General features: G+C 47.4%; 1 protein-coding gene across 2 annotated transcripts in view; it reads left to right on the top strand.

Moving 5' to 3' along the window:
- Positions 1 to 1091: 1091 nt before the first annotated feature.
- Positions 1092 to 12026, top strand: part of LOC139255978 (uncharacterized) — a 71561-nt gene continuing 60626 nt past the window's right edge. For both annotated transcript variants that reach the window (XM_070874063.1, XM_070874061.1), the window contains exons 1-2: positions 1092 to 1645; positions 6709 to 7053. In XM_070874063.1, coding sequence (XP_070730164.1) covers positions 1333 to 1645; positions 6709 to 7053 — 658 coding nt within the window. In that variant the 5' untranslated portion in view covers positions 1092 to 1332. The remainder of the gene's footprint in view (positions 1646 to 6708; positions 7054 to 12026) is intronic.

Here is a 12026-nt window from a genome sequence, read left to right as displayed (position 1 = left end):
CCCCCTCCTCTCCCTCCCCTCCTCCCCCCCCTCCTCTCCCTCCCCCCCCCTCTCCCTCCCCCCTCCTCCCCCCCTCCTCTCCCTCCCCCCTCCTCTCCCCCCTCCTCTCCCCTCCTCTCCCCCCCTCCCCCCTCCCCCTCCTGTTTTGCCTCTCTCTCCCTCTCCCCCCCTCCCCCCTCCTGTTTTGCCTCTCTCTCCTCGTCTTCTTTTGTTTCTCGCTCTGTTCTGCTTCTCTTTGTCTGTCTTGCTTCCTTGCTTTCGGATGAGAAGCAGTGATCCCACCACCGCTGCTGGGGAATTTAAATTCAGTTAGTAAATAAATCTGGAATAAAAAACTATTATCAATAATGGTGACCATGAAACTACTGGATTGTCATAAAAACCCATCTGGTCCACGAATGTTCTTTAGGGAAGGAAATCTGCCTCCCTTATGCTGACTGATATGTGACTCCAGATCCACAGTCCTCTTAACTGCCCTCTGAAATACCGCCCCCTCAGCGCCCCCCCCCCCCAGCAAGCCTCTCAGTTGTATAAGGTGGCTCACCACCTTCTTCTCTAAGGAAATTAAGTGTGGGCAATACATTCTGTGAGTGAATAAATCAAAACAAATATTGTAAGTAAAAAAACAGGAGGCACCCGTGCTCCATGGGAAGAACAGCCACATGTTGTGGAGGAAGTTAAAGCAAACCCAGAACACTACTTTCAGATATAACCAGAGCAGGAGGGCACAGTCAGGATTGTAAAGGCCAAGTTCAGGACTCAGTTATTTGAAGACGGTGATCAAAAGCTGGAACAGGTTCCCAGGCGAGGCCAGAACACGGGACAGGTTTACAAACCGCTGGACGCTGCAATGGGACGATGGTAGTATTGGAATTCTGGAAGGATGAGATGAAGTGGACCGAGAGCCTTCTGTATCTGAACCTACATCAGAATCTTGTGTTGGGTATCGCAAAATATTACTAAAACTGGCAACTTTTTACCTGATTTTATGCTTTTAATACCAACCTCTGTGGTAAAAGCAGCAAAGAACATATCCACAGCAAGAGTTCTGAGTTCAGTTGCAGTGTGTGTGTTTTTGGGCTGCCTGTTCACACTGGGATTGTTGGTCAGTACAGGGCAATGTGGGACAGCTAAGCTCAGGATATGTTTGAAACAACTCAGCTACAAATTACTGATAATACACAATATCCATTCGCAAACAGACAGGAAATTTTATAATCGCTTCGGCTTCAAGTTATTACTTTATGTGGTTCCTCATCTGTTCTGATCATCAGTTATTTATTATTCACAGGTCTAAAGGCAAGTCCGGTTCTTATCCAGTCCCCAGAAGTTATGACTGTGCCCAAGGGTGGGACGGTGCAGTTTCGATGTACCTTGGAGAGAAGCAAAGTGCAATACAGTGTGGACAGATATGATGTACACTGGTTCCTCTCACAAGATAGGAATCACAAAATACTTACTCATTATGCAGATGGCAGGATTTACCGATCACGCGGTTTCTCTGAGCGGTTTCAGCTTTCCAGAGATGTTGCCAGTAACAGCTACATTCTGACCATCAGAGGCGTGCAGCACAGAGACAGCGCGGTCTATATCTGTGGTATTTGGAAAACAATCTATGGAAATGGAACCCCATTGAATGTAACCAGTAAGTACCTTCTATATTATATCAGTTTTCTATCTAATAATGTTACAATACCAACATCTCGTGTTTAAAAATGTTGTACAATGTTGCCACTTTTACAGTAACAACACTGAGTGGAAGTTCTAAGCATAGAATAGAGGGTGAAATCTGGGCCAAACTCAATTTGTTTTTAATTGAACAAAAACATGTGAGCACATGGTGGGAAAAAACTCTCACACACAGGATTAAATGGTAAAATACATCTTGAAGGAAAAATGCAATAATAGGAATAACAGACACCTACCTGATAAAATCAGGACATTGACAGGGTAAATGTATAAAACATCATATCATCATCATAGGCAATCTCTTGGAATCGAGGAAGACTTGCTTCCTCTCTTAAAATGAGACCTTCCGTGGCTGAACAGCCCAATACGAGAATCACAGACCCTGTCACAGGTGGGACAGATAGTCGTTGAGGGTAAGGGAGGGTGGGACAGGTTTGCCACACGCTCTTTCCATTGCCTGCGCTTGATTTCTGCATGCTCTCGGCGATGAGACTCGAGGTGGACAGGAGTTCCCAATATAGTGCTTGCTTTAGGAGTCTCGTGTCTGGCATCCGGACCATGTGGCCTGCCCAGCGGAGCTGATCAAGTGTGGTCAGTGCTTCAATGCTGGGGATGTTGCCCTGGTCGAGGACACTAATGTTTGTGTGTCTGTCCCCCCAGGGGATTTGTAGGATCTTGCGGAGACATCGTTGGTGGTATTTCACCAGCGACTTGAGGGGTCTACTGTACATGGTCCATGTCTCTCAGCCACACGGGAGGGCGCGTATAGCCCTGTAGACCAAGGGCTTAGTGGCAGATTTGAGGGCCTGGTCTTCGAACACACTTTTCCTCAGGCAGCCGAAGGCTGCACTGGCGCACTGGAGGCGGTGTTGAATCTTGTCGTCAATGTCTGTTTTTGTTGATAAGAGGCTCCCAAGGTATGGGAAATGATCCACCTTGTCCAGGGTTGCGCTGTGGATCTTGATGACTGGGGGACAGTGCTGTGCGGCGAGGACAGGCTGGTGGAGGACCTTTGTCTTATGGATGTTTAGCGGTAGGCCCATGCTTTCGCACGCCTCAGTAAATATGTCGACTATGTCCTGGAGTTCAGCCTCTGTATGTGCGCAGTCACATCTCTTAGTGACCAAATCTGCACTCATCAATACAAACAAATGACCTCTCGACACTTTCCAAGATGCAATAAACCATCCTTCAGCTTGCTAATGTAATTCAGGAATGTGCAATCGGCTTTCTGAATGGCTGGGCGGCAAAGAACAGCGTCTTGTTTTGGAGTTGAAAGCCAGAAACTATTTAATAATGGTGTCCCGTGAGATTCTCTTCCATGGGCCTGCAATGTACCCAATACACACAGACTGTACTGTGTCTGGAATGTACCCAATACACACAGACTGTAGTGGGTCTGGAATGTACCCAATACACACAGACTGTAGTGGGTCTGGAATGTACCCAATACACACAGACTGTAGTGGTTCTGGAATGTACCCAATACACACAGACTGTAGTGGGTCTGGAATGTACCCAATACACACAGACTGTGGTGGGTCTGGAATGTACCCAATACACACAGACTGTAGTGGGTCTGGAATGTACCCAATAAACACAGACTGTAGTGGGTCTGGAATGTGCCCAATACACACAGACTGTAGTGGGTCTGGAATGTACCCAATACACACAGACTGTAGTGGGTCTGGAATGTACCCAATACACACAGACTGTAGTGGGTCTGGAATGTACCCAATACACACAGACTGTAGTGGGTCTGGAATGTACCCAATACACACAGACTGTAGTGGGTCTGGAATGTACCCAATACACACAGACTGTAGTGGGTCTGGAATGTACCCAATACACACAGACTGTAGTGGGTCTGGAATGTACCCAATACACACAGACTGTAGTGGGTCTGGAATGTACCCAATACACACAGACTGTAGTGGGTCTGGAATGTACCCAATACACACAGACTGTAGTGGGTCTGGAATGTGCCCAATACACACAGACTGTAGTGGGCCTGGAATGTGCCCAATACACACAGACTGTAGTGGGCCTGGAATGTACCCAATACACACAGACTGTAGTGGGCCTGGAATGTGCCCAATACACACAGACTGTAGTGGGTCTGGGAGGGTGTGACCCAGAGAGAGAACATGACCAACCTGGTCGGAAGCCTGAGATCTGTGAACTGACAATTTATGATTTAAACAAACATATCGATGTACGGCTAGAATGTGACTGTAAAGGAGTAATGTTGGAAGCCTCGCCCACTGGGACAGTATATGGAAGGTTCAGCAGATGCCGCCCACGATTTTCTGACCATCTGGCAGCGAGATTCCTTGCAGAGCTCTGGTCTCGTTACCTTTTTTGCCTTCTCAAAAAAGCCTATGCAAAAGAAGTTCTTTCCTCGTGTCCAATGCCAGGTACCACTTCGAAAGACAAGTGCACACTTTGTATAAGCACCACTTGGAGAAAGGACTGAGGGTAGCAAGGGCACAGAATGTACTCTGGCTAGGCAGCTTCAATGTCCATCACCAAGACTCGGGAGTACCAGCACTGACCAAGCTGGCCGAGTCCTGAGGGACATTGCTGCCAGACTGGGCTTGCGGCAGCTGGTGAGAGGACCAACATGAGGGAATTACTGATCTGGCTCTGTCCTCCCCAAGCTACAACAACTTGTATTTATACAGCGCCTTTAACATAGTAAAATATCCCAAGGAGCTTCACAGGAGCGTTATCAGACAACATTTGACACCGAGCCACATGAGGAGATATTAGGGCAGGTGACACATGTTGTAACTTCTATGTATATCAGAGCCATTGAAGATGTTGCTGGGGCCGAGGAGATTCACCTATGAATCTAAAACTTTAGAAGCTGAAGGATCCAGAGTAAGAGACCCAAGAATATAATAGGTCCAACTGTGTCGCAGGCTTTCACGTGTAGCAGAAGTGGCAAGTGTAGGTCTGCACGGACTTGGCCAACTAGGTGTGTCAGGGCCAATTACAAGTGGCTGCCAGGCACCTGAGGTACAAGTCCATCACTCATTCTGCCCCCTCCCTGAACTCCTCTTCCACCTCCAAATCCACAGGAGCCACTGGCAAGGCCCAGTGAGCCTCCGTGCAGAGCAGTATGGTTAGAGAGGAGATTCACAGCTTGACAGCAACAATACAGTGGCTGGGGAGCTGTGCAAAAAGGAAACATCAGAAAATAACTATTGCACGGACAACGATGCAGAAACAGCAGTACGGGAGATGGAGGGGAAAAAAACAACTTTCCAAAAATCAGTCCCTCTGTCCCAGCTTCGAGTGGACATTCTGCGGTGAGCAGCTGGGAAGACCACAAGTGTCCATTGTAAACGGGCAAGCAAAAGGCACCAAGTGAGGACACGTGGGGATTCACCATGGGACTGAGTGACATCTATTTACATATTTCTCAGGGTATAATGAATCCACGCAGGCTTTCAACATAACCTGAAAATACTTCAGATGTCTTCTCCGGCTGCATCTGTTGCACCCGGACCGCCTGCCCCATCCCGCGCTGCTTGTGCACTGGCTGCAGAGCACCGCCCCTCCAGTCTGACATTGAGTCAGTGTGACAGTGATTTCAGTGGGAATTAGATCGACATAAAGGCAGTGCAGGTGGAAGACAACAAACACTTGCATTTACAAAGCTCCTTTCACATAATTGTCTCAAAGTGCTTCACAACAATGGAACTAGGGCGACAGGCACCAAGCCGTCAAGGAAGAAATTGGTAGAGGTGTCGGAAATGCTGGTCAAAATGATGGGTTTTTGTAACAGTTTCTAAAGTTGGAGAGAGAAGTGGAGAGTTGGAGGGCGTAATATATGAAGTTTATGGAGCTGTTGCATTGTGAGTGGCTCAGCCAGTCACGTGATGTTCACAAAACTCAATAAAACCTTAATGAGGTATGCAGTTGTGAGCCTAGTGGATGAACTGCTAATGTGTAGTGGGATTGTTAAACCTTTGTTAATAAACCAACTCGTTCTTGATAATAATGTGTTGCTCTGAATTCTTAAAGCAAAGAACCCATGAAGCAAATGCATTATGGAGGGGTTTAGCGAGGGAGCTCCAGAGAGTAGGGCTGAGGCAACGAAAGGCTTTTCCACCAATGGGGGGAGGGGAAGGGGGAGTGAATGCACAGTTAAAGAAGCAAAGAGTGCCGGGGTTATCAGCCTGGAGGAGGTTACAGAAGGTTGGAGGTGGGACATGGCAGTGAGAGATTTGAAGCTGAGGACAAGAGTTTATATTTAGTGCATTGAGGGACAGGGAGCCTCTGTACGATGACAGTGAGGAGGATTTCCTGTGGGACAGGATATGAGCGACTGTATTTTGGACAAATCAGTCGAGTTCACTGAGGATGTGAGGCCAGCAATGAGAGCATTGGAGCCATCAAGACCAGAGGTGACAGGAGCATGGATAAGGATGTCAGTGTTGTAGGGTATCAGGTGTGACCTTGGGCAGGGCCACTTCAATGCTGTGAGCTGGAATTGGACTGGACAGATTGGAACAGGCAGCATTGAGAGGGTTGGGCTTGGAGTTTAGGTGAAGATGGGTCAGCAGGCAGAGAGGACAGGCGGGTGGGTGGCTTGTTTGAGGAGGGGATTGATGACTGGTTTTGAATGTTTGAGGAAAGTCACTAGTAGTGTGAGCTACACAGTAAGGGATAAAGAGGAGTCAGGAGATGTATGGAGAAGAAATCAATGGGCCAGGGTGTGAGCATCATTTGGGAAATAAGTGAAGAGAAGGCATGGGAGGGAGATTGGGGAGAATCTGCAGTGATGGGGATCAGGGAGGAAGACTCGGGGAGGTTGGGGAGGAAGTGGCAGAGGCAGCTGTGTGCATGAAGCAAAGAAATCCTGGAGCTTTTCATATCAGGCCATATAATGATCATTTGTTTAGAATTTACTGAAGCTCAGGTGAGCTGCCTGCAGTTTTCATTGAAACACTTCAGACATTTATCAACCTTCAGACCGGTTTTTAAGTGATTGATATTTTCCCATTAAAGGTGCAGTTGTCCCTGTCCTGACCCAGTCTCCGAGCCTGGAATGTGTCACAGAGGGTCACACGGCGCGGTTACAGTGCACCATGAGGAACGCCAGAGTGAGTGACACCGATGTCCACTGGTACCGGCAACTACCGGGGCAAGATACGGAGTGGGTTTTAACACATAAGGCAAGTGGCAGCACACGAGGGAGCCCAGGTTCCACTGACCGTCTCCAGCCTTCCAGAGACACCTCCAATAACAGCTTCATTCTAACAGTCACAGACGTGCAGCCCAGTGACACTGCCGCCTATTACTGTAAAGTGTGGGGCGATATCAGCGGGAGCGGAACCCAGCTCAATGTAACCAGTAAGTATAAGTTACATTTGGTTTTATTCATAATAGCATTACTACATAGAGGGTAATTTTGCAACAATACACTCCCAGTCGAGAGGCACACACACACTGGGAGCATGGACTGGAGAATTGGGGCTGTGATGTTGTGGCCCTATATCTGACCCACATTCCATGGGACTGTGGCTTCTCACTGGGAGCACGGCATTGTGGGATCCCTCTTATACACACTTCACTTCTCAATAGAACACAGGAGCTTCCCAAACTTGATGGAAATATTTTGTTTAGCCTAAAGTGTGATTTCACTTATACTGACAGGAATTAGAAATTCTAACGCGATTTGATTCTTTTAAAATTCAACATTACTACACGTTAAAGTGCCAGTAATCCGTCACAGTGCAACTCAGCAGCAGATAGTTTTGCAATAATTTCTCACATTTATCTGCGCCTATTTTCTCCTCGTGATGGTCCAGTCCACAGGCCCTGACTCCTTGCCCAAGTTACCATTCACACCCACACATATCCCCATCAGTGTTACCCTGCATTTGCTTTTTGATGCGTGGTTCCTTTAATGGGCGGCGCGGCCCATTCAAAGTTTCACATCGGGAAAGCTGAACCCGGGCTGTGCTGATCTCCCCCTCCCCCACGTCCCCCCCAACCCACATCACCCCTCCCCCTCCCCCACGTCCCCCCCCACCCACATCACCCTCCCCCTCCCCCACGTCCCCCCCAACCCACATCACCCCTCCCCCTCCCCCACGTCCCCCCCACCCACATCACCCCTCCCCCTCCCCCACGTCCCCCCCCACCCACATCACCCCTCCCCCTCCCCCACGTACTCCCCCACCCACATCACCCCTCCCCCTCCCCCACGTCCCCCCCCACCCACATCACCCCTCCCCCACATCCCCTCCCCCACCCACATCCCCCCTCCCCCACTCGCGTCTAACCACCACACCCCCATCTCCCCGCCCCCCCACACATTCCCTCCCCTCCCACATGTCCCCTCTCCCCCCCCAACACGTCCCCTCCTCCCTCCCCGCCCGCTCCTCCCCCCCTCCCTCACCCCCACCCACATCGCCCCTCCCCCACCCACATATCCCTCCCTTACCCTCGATTTAATTCCGAAGTTGATTTTTATGCAGCTCCTTTCCGCTCCCGACAGGATTTGTTCATTCTTTATAAATTCACCTGAAATAATGATTTGTGGTTAATTCTATAAAAATTGTTTGGCTGGATTTGCGATGTTCTGGGCAGAGGATGTGTTCCCCCTCGCACCAAGTGCAGTTATTGAAGTAGGGCAGGGATGACCATCACTGGTATAACATTGAGACAAACACCATGCGCTGTATATTTTAGGTACTTGCTGTCTCACAATACAAGCTGTTCTCGCTCCACAGTCCCATTGACCAGTTTTATGCTCCGACTTCCTTCTGTTTGAATCAAACTTTGATAAAATTTACACTTGTATTATCCATGCCTTTATATAATCTTACAGCACAGAAAGAGGCCATTCGGCCCATCGTGCCCGTGCTGGCTCTTTGAAAGAACGATCCAATTAGTCCCACTGCCCCTGCTCTTTCCCCACAGCCCTGCAATTTTATTCCTTTTCAAGTATTTATCCAATTCCATTTTGAAAGTTACTATTGAATCTTCCACCGCCCTTTCAGGCAGCGCATTCCAGATCACAGCAACTCGCTGCGTAAAAAGGAATTCTCATCTCTTTCCCCCCTCCCCCCTGGTTCTTCAATCTGTGTGCTCTGGTTACTGATCCTCCCCACACTGGAAACATTTCATCCTCATTTACTTCAGCAAAACCCCTCAGAATTTTGAACGCCTCGATTAAATCCCCCTGTAACTTCACTGCTCTAAGGAGAACAATCCTAACTTCTTCAGTCTCTCCACATAACTGAAGTCCCTCATCTCTGGTCACATTCTAGTAAATCTCCTCTGCACCCTCGCCAAGGCCTTGACATCGTTCCTAAAGTGTGGTGCCCAGAATTGGACACAATAGTCCAGCTGAGGCCTAACCAGTGATGTATGGACGTTTAGCATCACTTCCTTGCTTTTGTACTCTACACCTCGATTTATAAACCCAGGGTTTTTTTTTAGCTTTTAAAGCCTCATCAACTTGTCCTGCCACTATGAAGATTTGTATACGTGAACCCCCAGGGCTCCCTGTTCCTGCACCCACTTTATAATTGCACCATTTAGTTCATATTACCATTCCTCATTTTTCCTTCCAAAATGCATCACTTCACACTTCTCTGCATTAAATTGTATCTGCCATGTATCTGCCCATTTCACCAGTCCTCCTGGAGACTGCTGCTTTCCTCCTCATCTGCAAACTTTGAAATTATGCCCTCTAAATCCCAGTCTATTTTCAGCATTTAAAATACCTGCTTCATGTCCTCTCTCAATGAAATATCCCTGCTCCAGTGAGAACTAATTTAATTCTATCATCACACTTGTTAATCGGCTTGAAATCCTTTGCGCTGCTATTCTGAGCCCTCTCCAATGTGTCACTCCCCCGGTGAAGATAAGACCACAACAAGCAATTAATCAGGAAGTCAAATGGAATGTTGGCCCACATTACAGCAAAATTCTAAAGGGGCAAAGTGTGTTAAAAAGACAAGCCTGAAGGCTCTGTGCCTCAATGCGAGGAGTATTCGTAATAAGGTGAACGAATTAACTGCGCAGACAGGAGTTAACAGATATGATGCAATTGGCATCATGGAGACATGGCTCCAGGGCGACCAAGGCTGGGAACTCAACATCCAGGGGTATTCAACATTTAGGAAGGATAGGCAGAGAGGAAAAGGAGGTGGGGTAGCATTGCTGTTTAAAGAGGAAATTAATGCAATAGTAAGGAGGGACATTAGCCTGGATGATGTGGAATCGGTATGGGTGGAGCTGTGGAATACCAAAGGGCAGAAAACGCTCGTGGGAGTTGTGTACAGACCACCAAACAGTAGCAGTGAGATTGGGGACAGCATCAAACAAGAAATAAGGGATGTGTGCGATAAAGGTAGAGCAGTTATCATGGGGGACTTTAATCGACATATTGATTGGGCTAAACAAACTGGGAGCAATGAGGTGGAGGAGGATTTCCTGGAGAGTATTAGGGATGGTTTTCTGGGCCAATATGTCGAGGAACCAACTAGAGAGCTGGCCATCCTAGACTGGGTGATGTGTAATGAGAAGCAACTAATTAGCAATCTTGTTGTGCGAGGCCCCTTGGGGAAGAGTGACCATAAAATGGTAGAATTCTTTATTAAGATGGAGAGTGACACAGTTAATTTGGAAACTAGGGTCCTGAACTTAAGGAAAGGTAACTTCGACGGTATGAGGCGTGAATTGGCCAGAATAGACTGGCAAAGGATACTGAAAGGGTTGACAGTGGATAAACAATGGCAAACATTTAAAGATCACATGGATGAACTTCAGCAATTGTACATCCCTGTCTGGAGTAAAAATAAAACGGGGAAGGTGGCTCAACCGTGGCTGACAAGGGAAATTAAGGATAGTGTTAAAACCAAGGAAGAGGCAGATAAATTGGCAAGAAAAAGTTACAAACCTGAGGACTGGGAGAAATTTAGAATTCAACAAAGCAGGACTAAGGGTTTAATTCAGAGGGGGGAAATAGAGTATGAGAGGAAGCTTGCAGGGAATATAAAAACTGACTGCAAAAGCTTCTACAAATATGTGAAGAGAAAAAGATTAGTGAAGACAAGTGTAGGTCCCTTGCAGTCGGATTCAGGTGAATTTATAATGGGGAACAAAGAAATGGCAGACCAATGTGGAATGTGGGAAGGGAGGACCTTGAGACAATCACTATCACTAGGGGGGTAATACTGGACAGGCTAATGGGACTCAAGGTAGACAAGTCCCCTGGTCCTGATGAAATGCATCCCAGGGTATTAAAAGAGATGGCGGAAGTTATAGCAGATGCATTCGTTATAATCTACCAAAATTCTCTGGACTCTGGGGAGGTACCAGCGGATTGGAAAACAGCTAATGTAACGCCTCTGTTTAAAAAAGGGGGCAGGCAAAAGACAGGTAACTATAGGCCGGTTAGTTTAACATCTGTAGTGGGGAAAATGCGTGAAACTATCATTAAGGAAGAAATAGCGGGACATCTAGATAGGAATAGTGCAATCAAGCAGACCCAGCATGGATTCATGAAGGGGAAATCATGTTTAACTAAGTTACTGGAATTCTTTGAGGATATAATGAGCATGGTGGATAGAGGTGTACCGATGGATATGGTGTATTTAGATTTTCAAAAGGCATTCGATAAGGTGCCACACAAAAGGTTACTGCAGAAGATAAAAGTACGCGGAGTCAGAGGAAATGTATTAGCATGGATCGAGAATTGGCTGGCTAACAGAAAGCAGAGAGTCGGGATAAATGGGTTCTTTTCGGGTTGGAAATCGGTGGTTAGTGGTATGCCACAGGAATCGGTGCTGGGACCACAACTGTTTACAATATACATAGATGACCTGGAAGAGGGGACAGAGTGTAGTGTAGCAAAATTTGCAGATGACACAAAGATTAGTGGGAAAGCGAGTTGTGTAGAGGACGCAGAGAGGCTGCAAAGAGATTTAGATAGGTTAAGCGAATGGGCGAAGGTTTGGCAGATGGAATACAATGTTGGAAAGTGTGAGGTCACCTTGGGGAAAAAAACAGTAAAGGGGAATATTATTTGAATGGGGAGAAATTACAATATGCTGCGGTGCAGAAGGACCTGGGGGTCCTTGTGCATGAATCCCAAAAAGTTAGTTTGCAGTTGCAACAGGTAATCAGGAAGGCGAATGGAATGTTGGCCTTTATTGCGAGAGGGATGGAGTACATAAGAACATAAGAACATAAGAATTAGGAACAGGAGTAGGCCATTAGCCCCTCGAGCCTGCTCCGCCAATTTAAAACCGAGTTGAGAAGGAATTTCTTCTCCCAGAGGGTTGTGAATCTGTGGAATTCTCTGCCCA

Source organism: Pristiophorus japonicus, unplaced genomic scaffold (assembly GCF_044704955.1).
Source record: "Pristiophorus japonicus isolate sPriJap1 unplaced genomic scaffold, sPriJap1.hap1 HAP1_SCAFFOLD_660, whole genome shotgun sequence".
Taxonomy (NCBI): domain Eukaryota; kingdom Metazoa; phylum Chordata; class Chondrichthyes; family Pristiophoridae; genus Pristiophorus; species Pristiophorus japonicus.
The sequence above is the reverse complement of the archived record's forward strand: the minus strand, read 5'-3'. Positions and strand labels throughout refer to the sequence as shown.